Source organism: Amphiprion ocellaris, chromosome 10 (genome assembly GCF_022539595.1).
Source record: "Amphiprion ocellaris isolate individual 3 ecotype Okinawa chromosome 10, ASM2253959v1, whole genome shotgun sequence".
Lineage (NCBI taxonomy): Eukaryota > Metazoa > Chordata > Actinopteri > Pomacentridae > Amphiprion > Amphiprion ocellaris.
The window spans coordinates 11,479,634-11,499,850 of record NC_072775.1 but is presented as its reverse complement, the minus strand read 5'-3'; the positions used below and the strand labels follow the sequence as shown (position 1 = coordinate 11,499,850).

General features: G+C 38.9%; 2 protein-coding genes across 2 annotated transcripts; one reads left to right on the top strand and one right to left on the bottom strand.

Moving 5' to 3' along the window:
* Window positions 1-1,315: 1,315 nt before the first annotated feature.
* Window positions 1,316-8,455, bottom strand: stk25b (serine/threonine kinase 25b). The gene is made up of 11 exons (XM_023295026.3): window positions 8,050-8,455; window positions 7,089-7,319; window positions 6,867-6,923; window positions 6,665-6,773; window positions 5,676-5,833; window positions 5,257-5,442; window positions 3,802-3,947; window positions 3,085-3,190; window positions 2,931-3,002; window positions 1,747-1,883; window positions 1,316-1,652 (listed from the first exon to the last, which is right to left on the bottom strand). Exons 1-11 carry the CDS (start codon window positions 8,077-8,079, stop codon window positions 1,613-1,615), a joined length of 1,272 nt encoding a protein of 423 aa, XP_023150794.1. The 5' UTR covers window positions 8,080-8,455; the 3' UTR covers window positions 1,316-1,612.
* Window positions 8,456-11,385: 2,930 nt separating this feature from the next.
* LOC111585503 (mitochondrial fission factor homolog A-like) lies at window positions 11,386-20,181 on the top strand. Its single transcript, XM_023295028.3, has 7 exons — window positions 11,386-11,546; window positions 12,182-12,403; window positions 12,646-12,824; window positions 14,282-14,373; window positions 15,650-15,820; window positions 16,720-16,795; window positions 17,889-20,181. Exons 2-7 carry the CDS (start codon window positions 12,187-12,189, stop codon window positions 18,018-18,020), a joined length of 867 nt encoding a protein of 288 aa, XP_023150796.1. The 5' UTR covers window positions 11,386-11,546; window positions 12,182-12,186; the 3' UTR covers window positions 18,021-20,181.
* Window positions 20,182-20,217: the final 36 nt, after the last annotated feature.

The following is a 20,217-nucleotide window of genomic DNA, read 5'->3' as shown; positions in this document are numbered from 1 at the left end:
AGAAATGTAACTGGTGTGATTTTGAACAAAATGCTGCAAATATGCTGATTCATACAAAACTGCCAAGAAAGATATTTACCAAAGTTTCAGAGATGGGATACCTCTGACTTTTAAATATTGGAACAGATTTCCATATGTGTGTGTGCGTTTTTCCTACCGTCATTGTTGTAGAAATCGTTGTTAACAATTATTGTAAGGAATAATTAACATAAATGTGATCAGGCAGTCTTTTTACATATTATTTTCATTATTATTATTATTGTTTGAAGATGATGGCGCAAGTTTGCTATTGAGGAAGTTTGTATGAAACAAGGTGCCCTTCGTACTGTTCAGTACCCTTGAAGTTGCTCTCAGGTTCAAAAAGGTTGGTGACTCCTGATCTAGAGCATTATGTGGTGGATTTTCTGTCGTATCATTTTGTCTGAAATGATCTTTTAGACAACAAATGGTGGAGTTGTGGACATTTAAGTGTCTGGCTGCAGCCCTGACATACCAGCAGCCAATAGATCTCATCTTTCTCTTGTCCTACAGCTGTGTTTTAAGGCCAGTTATAGTCACTGTTCTAAGTATCTGCGCTAGTCACGCTATCTGATCATTTTCCTTTGAAGCCACACCTGACAGGATGTGGATCAACTCACTGGCGGAGAATTCCTCATCAGTTTAACAGCTCAAAAACACTTTCTGCATAGTTGGCCGGATGTATCCCTTTTCTAAACAACAGAAATGAGAGTTTCAACTTGTTTCTCTAAAGCTGTACTTTTGTTCAGTGTTTAATTTTTGTCCAGTTAGACTCTGCTCTTGACGAAATGGAAATATCTGTAGAGCCTGAAGTTACCCAACATTTACATAAGCTGGTGCTTTCTGTTCCCTCTGTGTGTGTTTCATTTCAGTGAGATTAATTGCCTCTGAAAGACAGAACCTCGGTGAACCTGCCCCTGGCTGCAACAGGGCGTCACTAATTACTGCACAGTGTGTGGAAAGGTTAATTACCCAAAACCCTGAGCTTCCATTCTTACTTAACGGCAACAGAAAAGTCATGTGATAGTTTAACAACCCACAAAGACTATCTGAGAAGGTCATAACATATAAATGTCAACTATGAGGTATTTAAACATTTTATAGGTAAAAGATGAATGCAGGACTATTAGGCAGTGTGTTTTATACTGTAGTAATGGAGGCTACCTGCAGCACTAGACAAAGATGTGATGTAATGTGTTTATATGTAGCACACAAGTATCAACATGAACCAGCTAACATATTGTAACGGGGCAATTAAATGGTATTCATGGGATACAAGAGACTGAAGACAAAGGGCCATTTTCCATAGACTTTATTATTGTTGTTTTCTTCTCACTCTAACAGGTGTACACAACGCTCTAAATGTCATGGCTTTTTTGTCTTAAATACTCTCCGCTCTTAAAGAAAAACTGTAAAAATATTTAATTATAACTAATTAAAAGATCTCTTCGGGGGGGCAGGACTGGGAGGGGCGCAAAGGTACGAGGGTCTGGAGGCGGGTGGGGGTTCATCTGTGGTCCTTATCTGAGAAGCTGGGTGGGTACGGGAGGCAGAAAAAAAGGGGGACGGGGTTAAGTTACATCCAGCTGGGGTTTCACCGCGAAGACGGGGTGGTGTTACCGTTTAAAGAAAACCTGGAAGAGCGACATGAAGCAGCAGGTTAGAATAAAATGAAGGCGTTCACTGTTGTATGATGAAGTAACTCAGCTGAGGGGGTCAGTCTATCACCTGCACACTCTCTCCATCATGTGTGAGACCAGGCGGTCAGAGATGCCCGGACACGATTCCTCAGCCAGGTTGAAGGCGTTCTCCAGCTCCTCGATGGCTCCCACACCGCCGCCACTCGCCCGCCGCTTCTCCTTCAACTGATGGTAACAAAAATCAAATAGAGTGTTGGTTTGCTGTGCGGCAGGAGAGTTCAACCAAAGCATATGATTTATTTCAAAGTCTAATTGGGTTTTTCCATCTAAAATCATCAGGATTTGTACTATGGATATTTCAAATATCTGTGAAAATTTAGATCGATACATCAAGTACTTTCAAAAATCTTTTTTTTTTGTTAAACTGCCTCTTTGGCCACTTTCAGCACTCATTTTTGCCCACTAAAATTTTAAATTATTATCATTTCTGCTCATATCATTGATTTATAATCTGCAATACTGGATTGAGTAATCTCTGATTATAAGTGAACTGAAATGTGGAAAAAAATTGAGGCCATCTTGAAAAGTCCCATTTTTGACCACACGTTAACAAAAGTATTGATATTGCAAAAGTGAACCACTGATGTTTTACAACATAAAGTTGAATGTCACAATAATAAACAAGAAAAGCACTCAGAAAGCGCAGTACTCCGCCAAGGCTGCTAAGTCTTTGTATCATTTCCGATGGCTGAAATCTTCAACAAAAAATGACCTTGCGCTGAATGCAGGCGTGTGTTATACATGTGTACGTTATGTACAGATACTGAATCTTGTCACCTAAATTTTAATGCTACGGTAGGCAGTTTTTTTTGCCATTATTGGGAAATAATTCCATACTAACCTTTCAGAACATTGGAATTAAAGTTCATTTGGCTCAGCAGCCAAGAAGAAAATTTCAGAGGTGCTAAAAAAGCTACAAGGGGCAAGATTACCTCCTTGTATAAATTTAAATGTGGACAGGAGAGTACACTTTCATGTACTTATTGTTGGGATCATCTTTTCCTCATTTATAAGACTGTTAATGAATAATGATTTCTGCTTTGGTGACCAAAGGTGCATATTTTATCCTAAACTTGACTCGAGTTGCTCTGCTGCACCGTGACTCAAACTGCTTTCAGAACTCTTATTAAATTGAGGTCACCCTCTGCTTATTATTTTGGGGCTTTATCTAAATTAAGTGGAGCTACAATAAAAAGCAACAGTCTGGCCTACCTCTCTGAAGATGGGTGTTACCAATGCAGACAAGCTTTGTGACTTGGGCTGCCTTTTCACAGAATCTCCTGACTGCAAAGAGAAAAAAGGGTGTTAGAAAAAAAAGCTAGAGATTCATTTCTGTGTCACTGACTATGTGCTGCAGGTGTCGCACCTCTGAATCTGTGTGTGTGTAGCCCTTCTGTAACTTGTTCATAGAGGTGGGTCGGACTGTGGGGAAGGTCCACATGGGACACTGATCTACATCACCGTCAGCATCCCTGAAGAAAGGACAAAAAGAGGGAGAAGCTTACAAAAAAGGAAATATACCTCAGATAGAAACAGTCAAAAAATTAAGGGGTACCAATGACCTGTTTTACATTTGGTCCAGTCTGACTCACTGGATGTAGACTGCAGGTATAATCCTGCCATTGGCTGCACATTGCACACAGCTTTCTCTTTGACCTCTGCTTTCTACATGTCGCCATTTTCAAAGTCAAAGAAACAACAACAACCTCAGGGCTAATAACCTGCAACAATTTTAATTTTTGAAGAGGATTCTCATCGTGAGGTAAAGCAGTCTTGCTAGTTTTCCCTATGGCAACATGATGATGAAGTGCAGCCATTTGTTGCTATACAAAACTACATTTAGTAAAACAAAAAGTTCAGTTTATTCAGCACGCCCTCTGTCAAGGCATTCCCATAAACTGGTTTTGATATTTGGGATAAAAAATGCTGACACGGACATTAATAAATAAACGAACAACCTCCAAGTAATAGCTTCTTATCAAAATAAATTGCTGTGCAACCGCTGCTTCCAGTGCATCTCTATAAATAAATCCTGATGTTTTGGTTAAACTGGTGTGAATAAATGTCTGTTCTGGATACCAACATGTCTGAGTCATCGGAGCTGGATTCCTCCCCGTGTCCCTCTGATTTCCAGCGGCGGTAGCGGTCGATCAGCTCCGTCAGATAGGCCGTCTTCTTGGTGTAACGCGTGATGAACTTGTGCTTCAGGAGCTCTTTGGCGGTTGGCCTCTGTGCAGAGAAGAAATACAGAAAAGACAATACAAATGAAGTGACTCGAACTGTTTTCTATGTATATACAGTTTAAAATCAGATTAGAGAATTACATGACTAAGCTCATTTAGTGCAAAACTGTAAAATTTAGCTCATTTTACAGCTTTCAAAGTAATTATCAAATTGTATGAGATGCAAAGCTATCGGGTTAAGAAAAGTATTTAGGTCACATATGACTCCACACAGATGAAAGAAAATGCATCTGAATGTTTTGGATTTATGTTGGCCATGGAACCGGTACAAAAAAAACATCAGCTATGGCTCAGCCAGGCAGTAAAAAGATTTTGGGTTGGTGTTTTGTTTAATGTGTAAATATTCCAGTATAGTTCATATATGGGCCAGTAATTTAGTTGGAATTAATTCATAAATGATACAAGGACTGACTAACTAGATCAGCTGGCTAAGAAAATAATACTCATTCACTAGAAAGTAAAGAAACCAGACAGTTTCAGTTTGAAAACCAGCTCCAGGAAAATCTGGACTTGGTCTCAGTGGAACAAGCCGCCACAGGACATTAATTAGGTCAGTCTTAAACACACATTATCTAATTTACATACACATTCTGGTGCAGTATTTACTTGATTTTATGTTTCTTAAGCATGCAGGTCCACCAGTGAATAATGATGGATTACCTTCCTGTTGCTTACTAAAGCTGAAATAATATTTAACTTGCACAAATATTTGTATTTAAATGGCTTAAAGCTGATGTTTAAGTGCAAATGTATTCAGTCGATATTATACGTTCGACAGTTGGGTATAACTAGATTTCTTGTTATATATTGTGTGTAAATTTGAAGGAAATGAGAAGGAATAAAGAAAGGAGCAGCAGCATGAAAAATTAATATTCAGATACAACATCATAGTCATTTTAGGAGTGAAAAGCCCAGGCATATAGTGGGGATTACAGGACTATTCTATTAAAAACATGCTAAAAGGAGCTTCTGTGTGCACCACATGATGCCACTCAGATTATTTCGGCACATTATTGGCACCTGTCAATAACGTGATTTGGATCATGTTTGGATATTTGAGAAAGCACAAAACAAACTTGAATGCCTATTAAGGACTGGACAAGCTAATCCACTCAAAATATTTGGTGGGATAAAAGAGCGCTGTTTTACTTCACTGTTTGCCTTCGCTCAGAACAGCAGCACTGATCTGAAATTACTTTCCACATTTTCCGATTTAATTAGCCTAAATATGCATGTCTGATCCCATTTTGGATCTGCCACCAGAGCTTACAGATGGATGCAGGCGTTCTACTCACAAAACGAGGATCTTTATTTAGACAGGCCTCCACAAACTCTTTGAAGGGTTTGCTGTAAGGGCCTTCCAGTGTGGGTGGAGTGTTTTTGGGGATGAGGAAGAGGACTCTCATGGGGTGTAGATCAGAGTTGGGGGGCTCCCCTTTGGCCAACTCAATGGCAGTGATGCCCAGAGACCAGATGTCAGCCTGAGAGGAAGAGAAAATATATGAGCAAACTGGGTTCACTTCTCTTACAGACACTCAGACTGTACAAAATTCAGTTTTTGATGCTGAACATTTAATCCAGTGTCTACTTGTCAGTGGTTCCACCAAAAACTGAACTGTGCCTCTTCATGAACTCAGTGCAAACTAAGTGCAAAAGTGAATGTCTCTTCACCTATAACAGGCAAACAATACTGATGCAGTTACAGACTCCTCACCTTAAAATCATAGGCTGACTGCTTAATGACCTCCGGAGCCATCCAGAAAGGCGTGCCGACAAATGTGTTCCTCTTGATCTGAGTGTCTGTTAACTGTCCCGCCACCCCAAAATCTGCCAGCTTCACGTCGCCCTGCTCTGACAGCAGCACATTGGCAGCTGGAAGAAAGAGACAGAAACCAAAGACAGTCAAAATATGAGCCAACATAGTCTGAGTTTGCTTCTGTATCAGGCATCAGTAAACAAGAGTCCCATTCTGAGATAGTAATGAGTGAGGAAGTGCTACTGTGTCTTATTCAGACGAATCAAGAATCCTTTTAGAAATGCAAAATCAGTGACAACTTATTGCCTTAAATGTGGTCAAAATGTGATCAGCAGCATTCAGAATACAACACATAACAGATGGACAGACAGCTGGACACTGGACACGTACATTCTCCAGTTTCAGACATCGCAAGATGTTCAGTGATTTTGGCAGGACAGTTTAAACCATGTTCGATAAAAATCCACAAATAATTCAGAACTGATTTTTTAAAAATGGATTTTCTGTGGCATCCTATAATGTTACAAACCAAATTCTTGTCTCATAACAAGTTAAGAGCACAGTATCACCTACATGCAGCAGAAAAAACATGAGCTTCACTTGCAATAATGTGCAAAAGTGTGAAGATTTAACACCTACGGTATGTTGTGAGATTTCAGACACAGATGGTGTTAAATGTATACAGCCTGTTAGCGTATTTCAGTGTGTAGACTTATGATCAGCATCTGGTTAAAGCTGGATGTTGTGGATGCTTTACTGGATGAAGCTCCAGTGAAGCATCTCACTGACATGATATGATATCTAAGACTGTACCATGACAACACTGTAAACTGGTATAAATTGATATCAGTAAAAAAAAAAAAAAAAAAAAAAAAAAGGACTTTCACAGCATAAAACGTGCCTGGCCCAGTGTGTGGTCATCAGTGCATGAAGACAGCGTTTACTACCTTTGATATCTCTGTGAATCTTCCTTTCAGAGTGCAGATACTCCAGACCCTTTAGTATTTCCCTCAGTATAGTAGCAATGTAAGTTTCTTCAAGAGGCCCTGGACGGAGCTGTCAAGACAAATGTACGTAAGTATAAAATAAGCAATATTGTAAGATTTAAATAAAGCTTTGTAAGCTGTATAAAAATAGAAATCGTCTCACCAGATCCAGAGCAGATCCTCCACCTAAATACTCCATGATAATCCACAGCTTGGTCCCCTGAGAGAAAAAACAAAATACTTGATGACAGACATGTAAAGTTTGAGATTTAACACCACTGCTTCATCTCTGCTTGCATAGCGCTGTGTGGGTGACTGTGTCTCTAAGCTTCTGTGGTTTAAAGCTGAAGATGTATGCTGTTTAGGTATCACTTTATTATCTCACCTTCAGGTATGATCCATAATACTTGGTGACAAAAGGACTGTCACACTGGCTCAGCACCGTGATCTCCTGCTGAATGTCTTCTATCTCATCCTCTGCCTCCTCCAGGTCTATAATTTTAATCGCCACCACCTCCTTGGTGCGGTTGTTGATTCCTTTGTAGACCTCTCCGAAGGAACCCTTCCCGATGCGCTCCTGCTTGGTGAAGTACTCCTCAGGGTCCAGCCGGGTGTTCTGCTCCATGGACAGCATAGTAAGCACTGAACTACGGAGTGCATGTCATGATGATGGTGCTTACAGCTTAATTTGTGTGTATGAGTGGGTGTCTCTTGTCAGGCACATGAACCACACAGACACTCTGTGCTGAAAGCAAACAAGGACTTTTACATAATGGTTACATTTACGTGCTGGCGACTGTATATTATAGTATCCTCAAGCACTGCCCTGTTTTAAAAAGATGATGGGATGGATGATTAACTTGTCTTGTCTGTGTCTATACCCGTCTATTCAGTCACAGCCCATGTAATAACCGAGACTCTACATCGAACTTTGTGCCAGGATGTAATTCAAGAAGCATGACACTTGAAAGTTCAGTGGTTTTCTCTCTCTTCATAACAGCAGGAAATGAGAGATGATGAGGCGGCAGCACTTAAAGAAATCATTGCATTTAAAACATTTTACTATGAACCACAGCAACTATTCAAATCCTGTAGGGAATTGTTGTATTTGGCTGAATAATCTGATGAAATTTAGAGTTTCTAATCACCATTATGTTGATAGATGAGAACATGACACACACGTGAATTTGTGTATATTATATACATTGTGTGCCTTATCACTGATGATGATGATGCCAGAGACCCCCACCCAGCCTATTCATGGAAAGCCTGACAGTCATGGGGGCTCGGCTTGCCTTGGACAAGAAGACGGGAGGTGACAGTTGGTGAAAAGAGGATTTCTGTACCTGGTTTTGCATGTCTCGAAGGTGTGCCATCCCGTCTGCAGGCTGGACGGGACAGGGACGGCCACAGCGCTGTCTTCCCGAAGTTTATCAAATTGTCCTTTCGTGGTTTTTCCTCCCCTCGCTGCTGTCTAGGAAGCTAGCTAGGTGGCTAGTCAACTAGATAAACACCCAATCTGCTGGCTTTAACGGGGCTGTCACTCCGCGCACTGTTTTCGGCCTCCAAGTCCGCCGGAGGACTCCACAGCCCGGCGAGACAACCAGCTACTGATCGAGAGGCTCCATGAATGTCGGCGGCGGCGAACGGGAGGAAAAACTGCTCTCTCCGTGAATTAATATTTAATTCATTTCAAGGAGCGCTTAGCCTGTTGTTCATTTGAAGCTTGAGGAGGACAAAATAATGGCCCAGACCGACGGCGCATGCGCGTTAATTTCAAAGGCGTTGGAATTGTGGGAGTTGTAGTTGTAAACTCTGTAGCTTACTTTTCGTGTAGAATTTGTAGTTACTTTTCTTAGCAAAACAGCGACTGTTTAATCTCTGTTTAGTCTGGAATAATAGATGCTTTACAAGGTGTGCTATTTAATCCTAAATCATTTCTCCTGCTCTGCTGTGGGACAAAGTTTGACAAAATTGATTGTTGTATTTATTGTTGTTTTTGTATGTGTCAGGGACCTGGTCTGCGAATTAGCTGTTAACTATTGACCTATGAACATGGCATCGGTTATTGTAACAATGCTTCTTGTTCTGTCCCTATTAAATAAATGTATAATAATAATAAAAAAGTCTGAGGCCCTTTAGAGTTTATGTGATTTCACCTGTGGCTGTTACACCATCATGTATTACATAACTAGGCTTTAATTTCACAGATTGATGCAAAAGTCCATTTTTACCGTTGTGGGTGGTTGAGGTGGAGCTCATTTGGATTTTTTTGTATCCAACTGCAACAAATGATATTTAAATTGCTGCAGAGTCTCTCTCAGTCTTTAAGAAAAGACAAAAACCCAGCTCTTCACTGAACACCTTTGCACTTAAGAGACTGCAAAAGAAAAACAAATTCCTAGAAGGTCTGCACTACCTGTAGGCACCATGGTCCTATTATCACACTTGAACTTGTTTTATGGCACTTACCCAGGTTGTTTTCTCCCGATTAGGTCCTTGCTTTTGTTGTATCTACTCTCAGATGTACGTCACTTTGGATAAAAGCATTTGCTAAATTAAATTGTAGAACTGCATTAATTGCATTAATGATTATGGATTAATTTGAAGATTAATTCTCCCATTCATTAATTGGTTGTTTGGTTGAGCAGTGAGAAGTGTTATCACAAGAGCTCTAAACTATTATCAAAATTGTTGCCAATTTTCCATCAGTAGACTAATTGATTAACTGTTTCAGCTGTACTTGTATAAACTGTTGTGAAGTTTGTAACAAAACATTACATTTTATGCTATGACTTGTGTGCAAAAATCTCATTTTGTTCAGTAAACTGTTTCTAAAGCTTTCAGATAAATTAAGGAAAAAGTACAATATTTCTTTGTTTTTGTAGAAGAACAAAGTGGCATGACTGGCAGGTAAAGTACCCCATATTTGTGCTGAAGTGCTCCACTTACTTATTTTCTACCAGGAATCCTACACAGTCAAGTGGAATATTTCTCAAGTCTGTGTTTGATGAAATTAAACAAGAATACATTTAAAATCAGTTCATAGTAGATGAACTAGCAAAGTAAAGTCACAATATTTCTGTAGACAACTGTTGGTTGAATTTAATCAACATATTTTTTGGGAATATATCTTTGAGTCAACATTTGTCATAGACCGTAAATGTGAACAAGGTTTAGATTTTTAAGCGATTACACAATGTGCAGTGAGGAGATAGCTGAGGTCCACATTTATAATATAGGAGCTGTGAAATGTCTTCGATAAATATGTGCACTAGCCTGGTAATTTCCCAATCTGTACATCTAAGTCTCTCTCTTTTTTACATTAATCATATGCTGCATATATACCAAACCTGAAACTCTGTGCACCCTGCTGTGTCAACAAAGCACCCAAAACAGTGGTCAGAAAACTAACTGCTGGAACTTGTAGTTACTGTCACAGGTCAACATACCAAAAGTCACCAAACTACAGATGCAACACTCAAAATAATATTGCTCAAGCTTCGTCACAATGTTAGATACAGATTTCCTCTTTTTCCAGTTCTCTGTAGATTCAGAAATTTACCTTTATATAAATCATCAGTTGGAAAGTTAGGAAGTAAATTTACTCATATACTGTATTTTGAGGTACCTGTACTTGACTTTAAATCAGAGTGTAGTTGGATCACATTTCAGATGGTAGCTGATTTGTTAACAATTCTGCCAAGTAGTGTTTTTCTATTTAAAAAAAAAAAAACTTTTCATGTGGTTTCTTTTCAGTAAATGTTCAAATAATTCAATATCTCACCAAAAACAAACACTGGAGAATAGATTTGTGTAGCAGACTTAGTTTTTTTTAACCTTGTGTTGAGCCCTCAGATTTATCTGTCTCTTCATTTCAAACTGTATGGAAAACAGTTCAAACTAACGCCACCTGCGGCTACAACAGTAACATGCTGCTGATGCTTCACTTTTAATAATGTAAGGATGGCATATATAATAATTTATCAGTCAGATTGACCAAACCAGGACTTTAACTTTTCATACTTTAACTATGTTTTGCTGCAAGTACTTGTGTACTGTTACCTAAGTCGGATTTTTTTGTGCAGGACTTGAAATGAAATATTTCTACATTGTTGCATTGGTCCTTTTATTTAAGTAAACGATATAAAAAATGCCCATCATTGCAAATCATTAAGAAATCTTGTTTTATTCTTTGGACAAATAGATTATTCAGTTAGTTTTTTTTTTTTTTTTGTTTTTTTTTTTTGTTAGTTTGTTTTTGTTAATAACTTTTACATCTTTGTCATTGTATTCAAAATAAACACAGAATATCTGTATAAACTCACACTACTTATTACTATTAATTAAATTGTTCCTTTTTTAACCATTTCCTAAATGACTATTGAGTTCTATTCTATCTAAAGAAGTTCTATCTAAAATTTGTGTTATTTGTGGAAATATAATTCGATTTCTTTGGGGAAAAAAAATATATAGTGCTGTGTTGAGTTAAATTACAACCAAAATAGATAAATTAGCGGGCAATAAAACCAAAAAAAAAAAGGCCAACTTACATAAACACTGCTAGTAAAACAGCTAATTGGACTTTAGTAATTGTGTGCGCTCGTTTTTATCTCCGGTGCCACCTGCTGCTTGCCGCTGACGGGGACGGACTGTATATTCGATAAGCTCCGCCTCCGCGTTCACACGGGGTGTTGTTTGGCGGCTACACTCGCTGTAGCTCGAAGCGGTGCGTCTCTCGGTTTCAGTCGGTGTCCATCCCGGTTGATGCTGTTTTTATTGCGGAACCAGCTCCGTTTCTTTGACTCATGACATTTTAAACCCCGACGCTGAAACCAAAACGGTAAGTAGCCACGGTGGCTAAAGCTAAGCAGCTAAATGTCTAGTTAGCATGTTACTGCAGACAGTGAGGGCTGTTAACGCGCTGGTTAGCTAACGAGGATAAAGATAACAGCTACTAAAACTGGTCAGACAGCATACTACTAATATTAGCCTGGTACCAGCCAACACACAGGCTAGACATGGCGGCTTACGTGGATTTTCATTCAATGACATTGAAGCCGCGTGTTAACAACAGCTACACCTTATGCCAGAGTTATGTAATTCCATGCAATACAACGTGAAATCCTATTTCTAGTACTTTATTTTGGCTTCAGGTGCTTCACTACCTACGGGACATGTTCTTTTGTACTAGCTAGGTAGCATGTTCTGTGTGGTACCACTTGCTGCTGAGCTAAATTCTCCATGTGTGTCATTTAAAGTCAGCCATGTGATAATAAATGCTTCCAATTGTAATCATAAAACCAGGCAGGCTGTTGGCACTGACTGCAAACATGGAGAGATTTAAGATATGAGCTCTGATATGGTTATTTACCGTTTGAATCTTCTGTGAGAGAGTGCCATTAAAGCTTAAGTGCAGCTTAGATATCTACTTGATGTCAATCTATATCTATTTCTTTCCATTGACTGTGTCTGCAGGCTGGATGAGTGGGCCAACATTCACCTCACCTCCTGCAGAGGTGGCTGAGATTAACCGCATCCATTATGAGCTGGAGTATACGGAGGGCATCAGCCAGCGCATGCGGATCCCCGACACCCTCAAAGTGGCCCCAGAGAACCAGGCAGGGTCCGTGCCACTTCACCAACCCCTGCCCCCTCACACGGCTCTGATGCAGGTTCCTGAGAGGATTGTTGTTGCAGGTGAGGCAAGCAGAGATTACACAACAGTCTGAGATGTTGGTTTTGCATCACCATAAAATGTGCAACAAAATAACACATGAATTTCACAGTCTGAACCTTTGGCAGGACAGAATAGAAACATGAGTACAAAAGTAGAGCATCCAGGGAAACAAACGTGCTAACACAATGACCCACTGAAAGCTGAAACCGTGACAAGTGTGCTGAGGTGACCTCGTGTTCCTCTTCCCCTCACTGATCTGCAGGTGACGATGAGGACTCTCGATTTGCTCGTCCAAGAGACTTAGATCTGATTCAGTCCGTCCCTCCTGTGGACCTCCTGAGCATGAAGGCCCCACCGCGGGTCCTCACGCTGACAGAACAACCTCTGGACTCTCTTGAAACAGAACAAACTGCCGGCTCACAGAGCAATCCCAGCCACGCTGTAAGTGGAATCAAGGTTTCAGTTCTGCGTCTTCTTTTATTTCTTATTACTGTGCATTTTGTTAATTTACTGCCCTTGACACTGCTTGAAATAATGCTGCACTATTTCACTATTCTGCACGTAAGATGACGGAACATTGTATACATGATCCATGATATTACTTTACTGAAGTATTAAAGCATTGTAATTAAATGTAACTCATTAGTGAGATATGTATTTATACAGTACTTACATATTGCTAGATAAAAATAAAGACTGTATATTTAAAACACAAAAATACTTAAGTATTAGTCAAATTGGTTGTAGAAAGCTGATCACTTAAAATGTACCTGGTGAAAATTAATACCATTATTAAAATTTTTATAAATATCTATTCTACTTTCTCTAAAATATTACACATATCCTTAAATATGAGACAGTGCCGATCCTTCAACTCATAGCGATCAGCGATAATAATGTGAAGGTCCTTTTAGTTCTTGAGTTGTTGTACATGGTTACCTGAAGCAAAACACTTGGATTAAAAATTAAGAGGAGACACGGTTACATGGTTGCTTATTCAAACCTTAAAATCAGACTCCTTCTGTCGGATATTGAGGCCACTCTGCTGAGTTTACACATGCATATTTTATTTATACGAGCTGAAAGTGTTCAGTGGTTTCTAGATGTAAACTTTCCCAGGAAACTATGCTCTGAAGGTGAATGTTGTTTTTTTTCTCTCCTAAAACTCACACTGCTCTGTTGTTTCTTGCAGAAATGTAGATATAATCATGGGATGTATATAGAGAAATGACTTTCTATCTGTCAGCTACAGATAGGTGAATGAATACTCCTGTAAAGATGAGCTATCCTTGTTAGCAAGCTACGCATTACCACTACTTCAACCACAGTTGTGTGAAATGGCAAATCAGAGGGACAAAGAGATGAAAATCCGCATTTTTGTTAGAGGAGGAAAGGTGCTCAGTGTGTGTTTGAATGGCTGTGACAAGCACAGAGGTGTTAGGAAATGTCACATATTACAGAGTCAGCCAGTGGCACAAGAGGGGGAAAAAGCACAATGGAATAAAGAAATACCATAGAGAGATTAAAAACAGGCTGCTAACAGAAGAAAATCAAAGCCACTATTGGACTACAGTATATATATATATATTTTTTTTAATTTATGGTTGTATTAGAGCAGCCCGAGATTGCGCATGCTTGTTATGGTTCTCAAAATACAATGAAAAAGAAAACAAGAAAAAAAGTTTAGTCCTTTTAAAAGATGTGGAAATCTTCCAAATGAACTTCCCTTTCACTTTTCAAAAACAACCCTCAGCTTTCAGTTGCTGCATTTATCTAGACTGGACTACACGTTGCTGTAATTGATCTAATAAACATGTATCGTTACCGTTAACCTGTCCATCTGTCCACCTGTTACCTGTAGTGTGATCATGAATCTTTCCAATCTTTTGTCTGAACAGGCCAACTTTCATGCTCGGTCTCGAAGGGAAAGGAGTGCAAGTGAGAACATGTCTGGCCGTCACAGCAGTCAGATGAGCAGAGGTGATATAAGGTAAGGACAGAATTAGATTTCAGACACCTGTTACAACGCTGACTCTGCTTACGTGCACAAAAAAATTCCAGTTTCTCCCTTTATTCTGAAAAACACAGTATTTTTACTAAGCTGTTTACCTGGCTAAAGAAAAGCAATATTCCACTAATGTTCCTGTTTACGTGCAGCCATGCACACTCTGATTAATGTGACTATCATGTCATTTAAGTTTGAAAATCTGGACAGAAGAAGTGACTGGAGCTGCTTGTGCCATTTTGCTTCTTTGTATCCACATATGTGAACCACTGGTGGACTTGTTTAATCAGGCAAACACAGCCTCAATCTTTCATTCCTTCAGCAACATTCGGGAAAAGGTTGCTTTTACAATATTTATTATTATTATTATTATTATTATTATTATTATTAATAATAATAATAATAATAATAATAATAATAATAATAATAATAATAATAATAATAATAACTTTATTTGTATAGCACCTTTAAGAAGGTACAGGTACAACATAAAAAATAACAAAGAATGTACAGAATGGATGGCTACTTAAAAGCTGGTTAAAAGGACGACATCACACAAGGGGGTTAAGAGAGAAGCTGAGGAGAAAATAAAAGATAGAAATAGATTAAGATCAGGAGGTTAGAAAGAGAGACTACAAGCAGTGAAAATGATAAAAAGGGATAAAAAGGCAGAGAGTGACAAAAGAAAAATAAAAGAGAACTTTACTTGAAGGCGAGCCTATAAAAGTGGGTTTTAAGAAGTGATTTAAAAGAAGTTACTGATTCGGCCTTATCTCCTCAGGCAGGTCGTCCCAAAGCTGATTTGTTATAGTAATGCACAACAACTGTTGATACCTGTGTCTTTCATAATGTTTAAAAGTAGGTGTGTTTTTCCTTCCAAACAGAAATGCAGACTTTTGTTTTCCATCTCTACTCTAGCCTTGCAAAAATGTTTGTTAGTTGGTTTGTGACTGTGAACGGGAGAGAGGCTGTGTCTTGCAAACTGCACTTAAAACTCTGCAAAGACTCCTTAAACCTAAGTAATATTGGCTTATCTTCAGAATAAGACCTAATTTGAATATCCGATGGAATATGCTGTAGATATAACCCATGTCAAATTCAGAATATTGTCATAATCAGAATAATGTTGCAATATTACTGTGCATGTAAACATAGTCACTGCTTCACTGCTGCTGCCTTTCAGTTTTTAATTCTTATTTCACTCCTGGCTGGTTTTTAAAAAAAACATATCTTCTTTCTCCCCCACTTATTTCTCTGCCAGTGTAACTCCTTCCCCTTCTGCCCCCCCAGTCCGCTTGTGTCCTCCCCTCTGTTCCCCAGAAGACGCGAACATCAACCTGTTCACAGCCGCTGGGTTCCTGTCTTACATCCAGTCAACAACGCGCCGTGCGTACCAGCAGGTCCTCGAGGTCCTGGATGACAACCACCGCAGGTTATTTCTGTTCTGTGTCACTGAGTTTGTCAGAAACTGCTGTATTGACAAGTTTCTCTGAATAAACAGCAGCAGTGAAGTTAAGACACTTTTATTAATCTAGATAAGAAGTCAGAACAGTCAAACTATTTTAAAATTGTGCTGCAGTGATGTTTGTTTATTAAATTCTAACTGTGCTGGTAGTCCTCATTAAGAAAGGTGACATTTAAAACTAAATTATTGTTGTTCACAGCCTTAATTTATTTCATTTCCTTGAGCTGTAAATATGTTGCACTTGTTCAACAATTCTATTTGTATTGGCAACTTTAGACTTGCATTTGCAAGGATGATGTCTCTACATGGTGTCCCTAAAGTCTGGACACAGAGTCTCATTAACTATATTTTTTTTGCCTCCACAGATTAAATATGGCTTTGTCGAAAGAAGAAAGAGTTGACCTGGTACTTCTCAGTGGACATGAAGGATGGACATATCGAAAGTTAGGGTTAGGGAAGTTATTTAGCCATGACCAATTCTTTAGTTTTGGCTGATACATTTGGTCATCCAGAACGGGCTTTGTCCATGATATTGCCCGCTTCTTTAAACTTTTTAACCACCTTCGCCACCGTGGAAAAGCCAAGTGGAATCCTCCTTGGATGACGTGCATTAAATTAATCTGCTATTTATCGATATGTTCATCCTTTACGTCCACTGAGAAGTACCACTTCAACTCTTTCTTCTTTCGAGGCAAAAAAGTTATAGTTAATGAGATTTCCTCTATGTCCAGACTTTAGGGACACCCTGGATAATGTTTTCAGGAGAGATGTGTGTTTCGTGTAGCTCTCTGTAGTTATGTATCCATTTATTGAGCTGAACTGAGTTTAAGTATGTCAGTAAATGTAAGATTTGTTGGTCTCCACAGGACACACCTGGACCTGGCCTTGGATATGAACCCAGATGAGTCTGGCTTAGTGGACGCCTCGTCACTGCGAAGACAGGTAAACTATCTCACATGCCTAAACAGCCATCTTTTCCAGTGATAAGAGCTTAATTTGCCTCCTAACAGCTCTGTTGTTTACAGTGTTATGAGTATTTCTCCTGTTTTTAGGTTTACAATTAACTGTTGTGATACAGTGAAGTTGTATATTTATATCAGACTGCTTTTAAACCATGCTGACAGAGGAGTACAGAGCTGAGAGCAGTGTTCTGTTACATTTGAAAATTTCAGACACTTAACTATTACAAAACAAAAACAAGGAAAACAAATGCTAATCATATTACAGGGGGTCCTTGACTTATGCCGGAGTTCCGTTCCTATGAATCGATGTAAGTTGATTTTCACCACAGTTTGGAACTCCGGCGAAAATGTAAACAAAGCCATTATGTGCATCACGATATTGATCAGTTCTTCAGAAAAGTCATGAATACCAATGACTTTCTGGCATGTATGAATCATTTTACAAGAAGATAACAGAATATATTGCACTGTTTTTACAACTTGATCCAACAATGCCAATGTTCGTCTGTGTTTCATCCTGTTCCGAGCGTTTTATTACATCTAATTTCACTGGAGATGCCTTTCCTTTTCTCCAAAGCACTGCCATCAGAAGAGTCTGACTTGCGCTTGGGAACCATAATGAAGGGCAAAAAGTTAGCGAATGTAGCACAATCCAAGGTGGCATACAACCAGCGAATATAAACAAAGCCATCTTATGGCGCTGCATAACAACGTATTCGTCTGTTCCGTTTGCCAACCGATGTAACGATGAAACGCCGTAGGTCAAGGACGTCGTAAACTGAAGACCCCCTGTACTGTAAATTAGAAAGTGCACAAATTTTTCTTTGAATCTTACAGCATTTTTAACAGTTCCAGCTGTGCTTATGGTTTCATATAAAACTATTTTTATATCTAAAATAGGGACTAGTTATTTGTGTCTGTTGATTTTGATATGAACACTGTTGCTTTTGATATTGTTTTGCATGCTAAAATCAAATCCTAACCAGATGACAGTTCTGTGTATATATTTTAGTGAATCTTAGGCTGGTCCAGCTCTTGCAGTGTGTCACCTTTAAAATCTCGTTGTCATTCAGATTGTGAAGCTGAACCGACGTCTGCAGCTGCTGGAGGAAGAGAACAAAGAGCGTTCCAGGCGAGAGGTGATCCTGTATTCTGCCACAGTTGCATTCTGGCTCATTAACACCTGGATCTGGTTCCGTCGCTAAAATTGGACAAAACTGAGTTTCCCAAAACACTGGAAGCCAAAGCAATTCCTTGTTACAGGTGTAATCACTGAGTTACTGCATGACTCTTTACTTACATATAAAGGGAACTGTGGAAACTACGGCACTGGAAAAAGTCCTCAGCTACAAACCTCCAGATTTTCAAAGCAAATTCTCTATTGAGATTTGACTTCTGTGTTTTTAGTTTAGCACTGACAGGAAAACATAATAATCTTTAGTGCATCTAGTCAATGTTACAGAATTTCACAATGGCTAGTATCCTATTCGGAGTGATTGCTTTGAGCTGTAGTAACAGAACTCAATCTAGCAGAATGCTATAATTAGCAGACAAATTTAAAGATTCATCTCACTCCTGTGTAAACCTGCAAACTACTGGTAAGACAAAGCACAAAAACTAGGGATAAATATGTTGCATTCAAACTGAAAATGGTACAGAAGGCTGTTCTACGAAGTGGGATATGTTGAGCCTGAAGTCAGAGTATTTAGTGTCAAGAAGGTGGCTCTCGTTGAACTTGCTACATCACCATGGTAACTGATGCTGTACAGCTAACCTCCAGAGAAGGTTGAGTTCACAGTTTAGGATTTAAATTTAGTGTAAGAAGTGCCACCCTTTCACCGATTCCTTTCCTGACCACACTCTATGACCAGATTCTCAGTTTAGGGAATACGCTGTATCTGCAAACCTGCTGAGCTGTACGTTAGTACTGCCATCGAATGAAGCTGTGCAGTTACAGCACAAACTATGTGTCACATTACCACGGAAAAACCTGCATGCATTCAATTGGTGATGCAGAAAATACATAAATGCGCTTTAATGCTTTGGTCTCATTTGCTCCCAACTGGGAACAATTGATCATTAGCATCAATTTCACTTTGATTTGTCCAAAAATTAAAGTGATTTCCTTCATTGTGGTACAGTGGGAGACACTAGCATTATATTTTATTTATCGCTCCATTATAGTAACTTTTTGTTCTTGACTTCAGTCGATGGCACGGAATTGGTTCATTTTGTGCGGAAGGAGAATGATTAATAATCAAATGATGTGTTATGAAAATACACTCAGAGCCTGAGAGAGAAAGTTGATAACCAGCATCAGGATATCCATTACCTCTTCTTGGGGTTTGACGATCTGTTGAGCCAGCTTACACAGTTAAAATCTGACTATCAAACTTGCTTCGTACTTCATCCTTCAGATCATAAAGAATATTCTATGAAGTAGCAAATGATTTCCTGGGAACAATCAGCAGAAATTGCCAGCTCTAACTGATGGGTGGGTATTTTATGCAAAGAGCTAGGAAAATCTTTCTTATTGCCCCATTAAGCTTTACAAATGATTTGCACAGCAACAGCAAATACTACAGCGATACTTAGCATATCTCTTTGTGAAAGTAAACAAAAACTTTAAAAGCTTTTTCGATGGCAAACAAGGATTTACTTACGTGACAAATGTTTTGGGAACCCAGAGCTGGAACTGTAGTTACAGGACCAAACCTCAGACCTGACATGTTGTGTCCGTTTCATCAGTTTGGTGATAAACTACCTTTTTCAAAGTGTCAAAATAAGATTACTAAATCTAGAGATGCCATAACATTTACCCCGAATGCCCCCTGAGTTTTTCACTACTCCAGACATTTGTGTAGAGTACTTGAATAGACCATTGTTGAAATGTTCTGTCCTGTTTTTGTTTTGTTACCTCTTTGGCTGTCACATGCGAAGGGATTGTCTTGATGAAGTGCTAACAAAACTACAAATGGTAGCAAGTGAAGTGAACATATTTTCCCTGCTGTTTATACGGCTTAGTTTTTTTTTCCAGAGAATTTGAGCTTTTATGTGTTTCCACCTACATTAAAAGCATGTGGTTTTATACAGCAGACATTGTGATATAAGTCTTAGAGCCAATGTTGTACGATCATGTGTAATAGATGGAAATGTGTAGGAATTTAAATAATGAACTAGGTGTGATATTTTTTGCAGATTTATTCATCACACTAAATACAGAAGCATCAGCAGTGACTATTGCTCTGTTCAGCACTGTACCTACATGTGTCACTTGAAGCTGGAGTTTTACTTTCTTTGTAATATATGATTATGAACACATTCATTGTTTGTAAATATTTTTGCTGTAATAAATGATGGACGTTGGTTTGTTCTGTGTTTGTGTGCAGTACTGACCCCTGC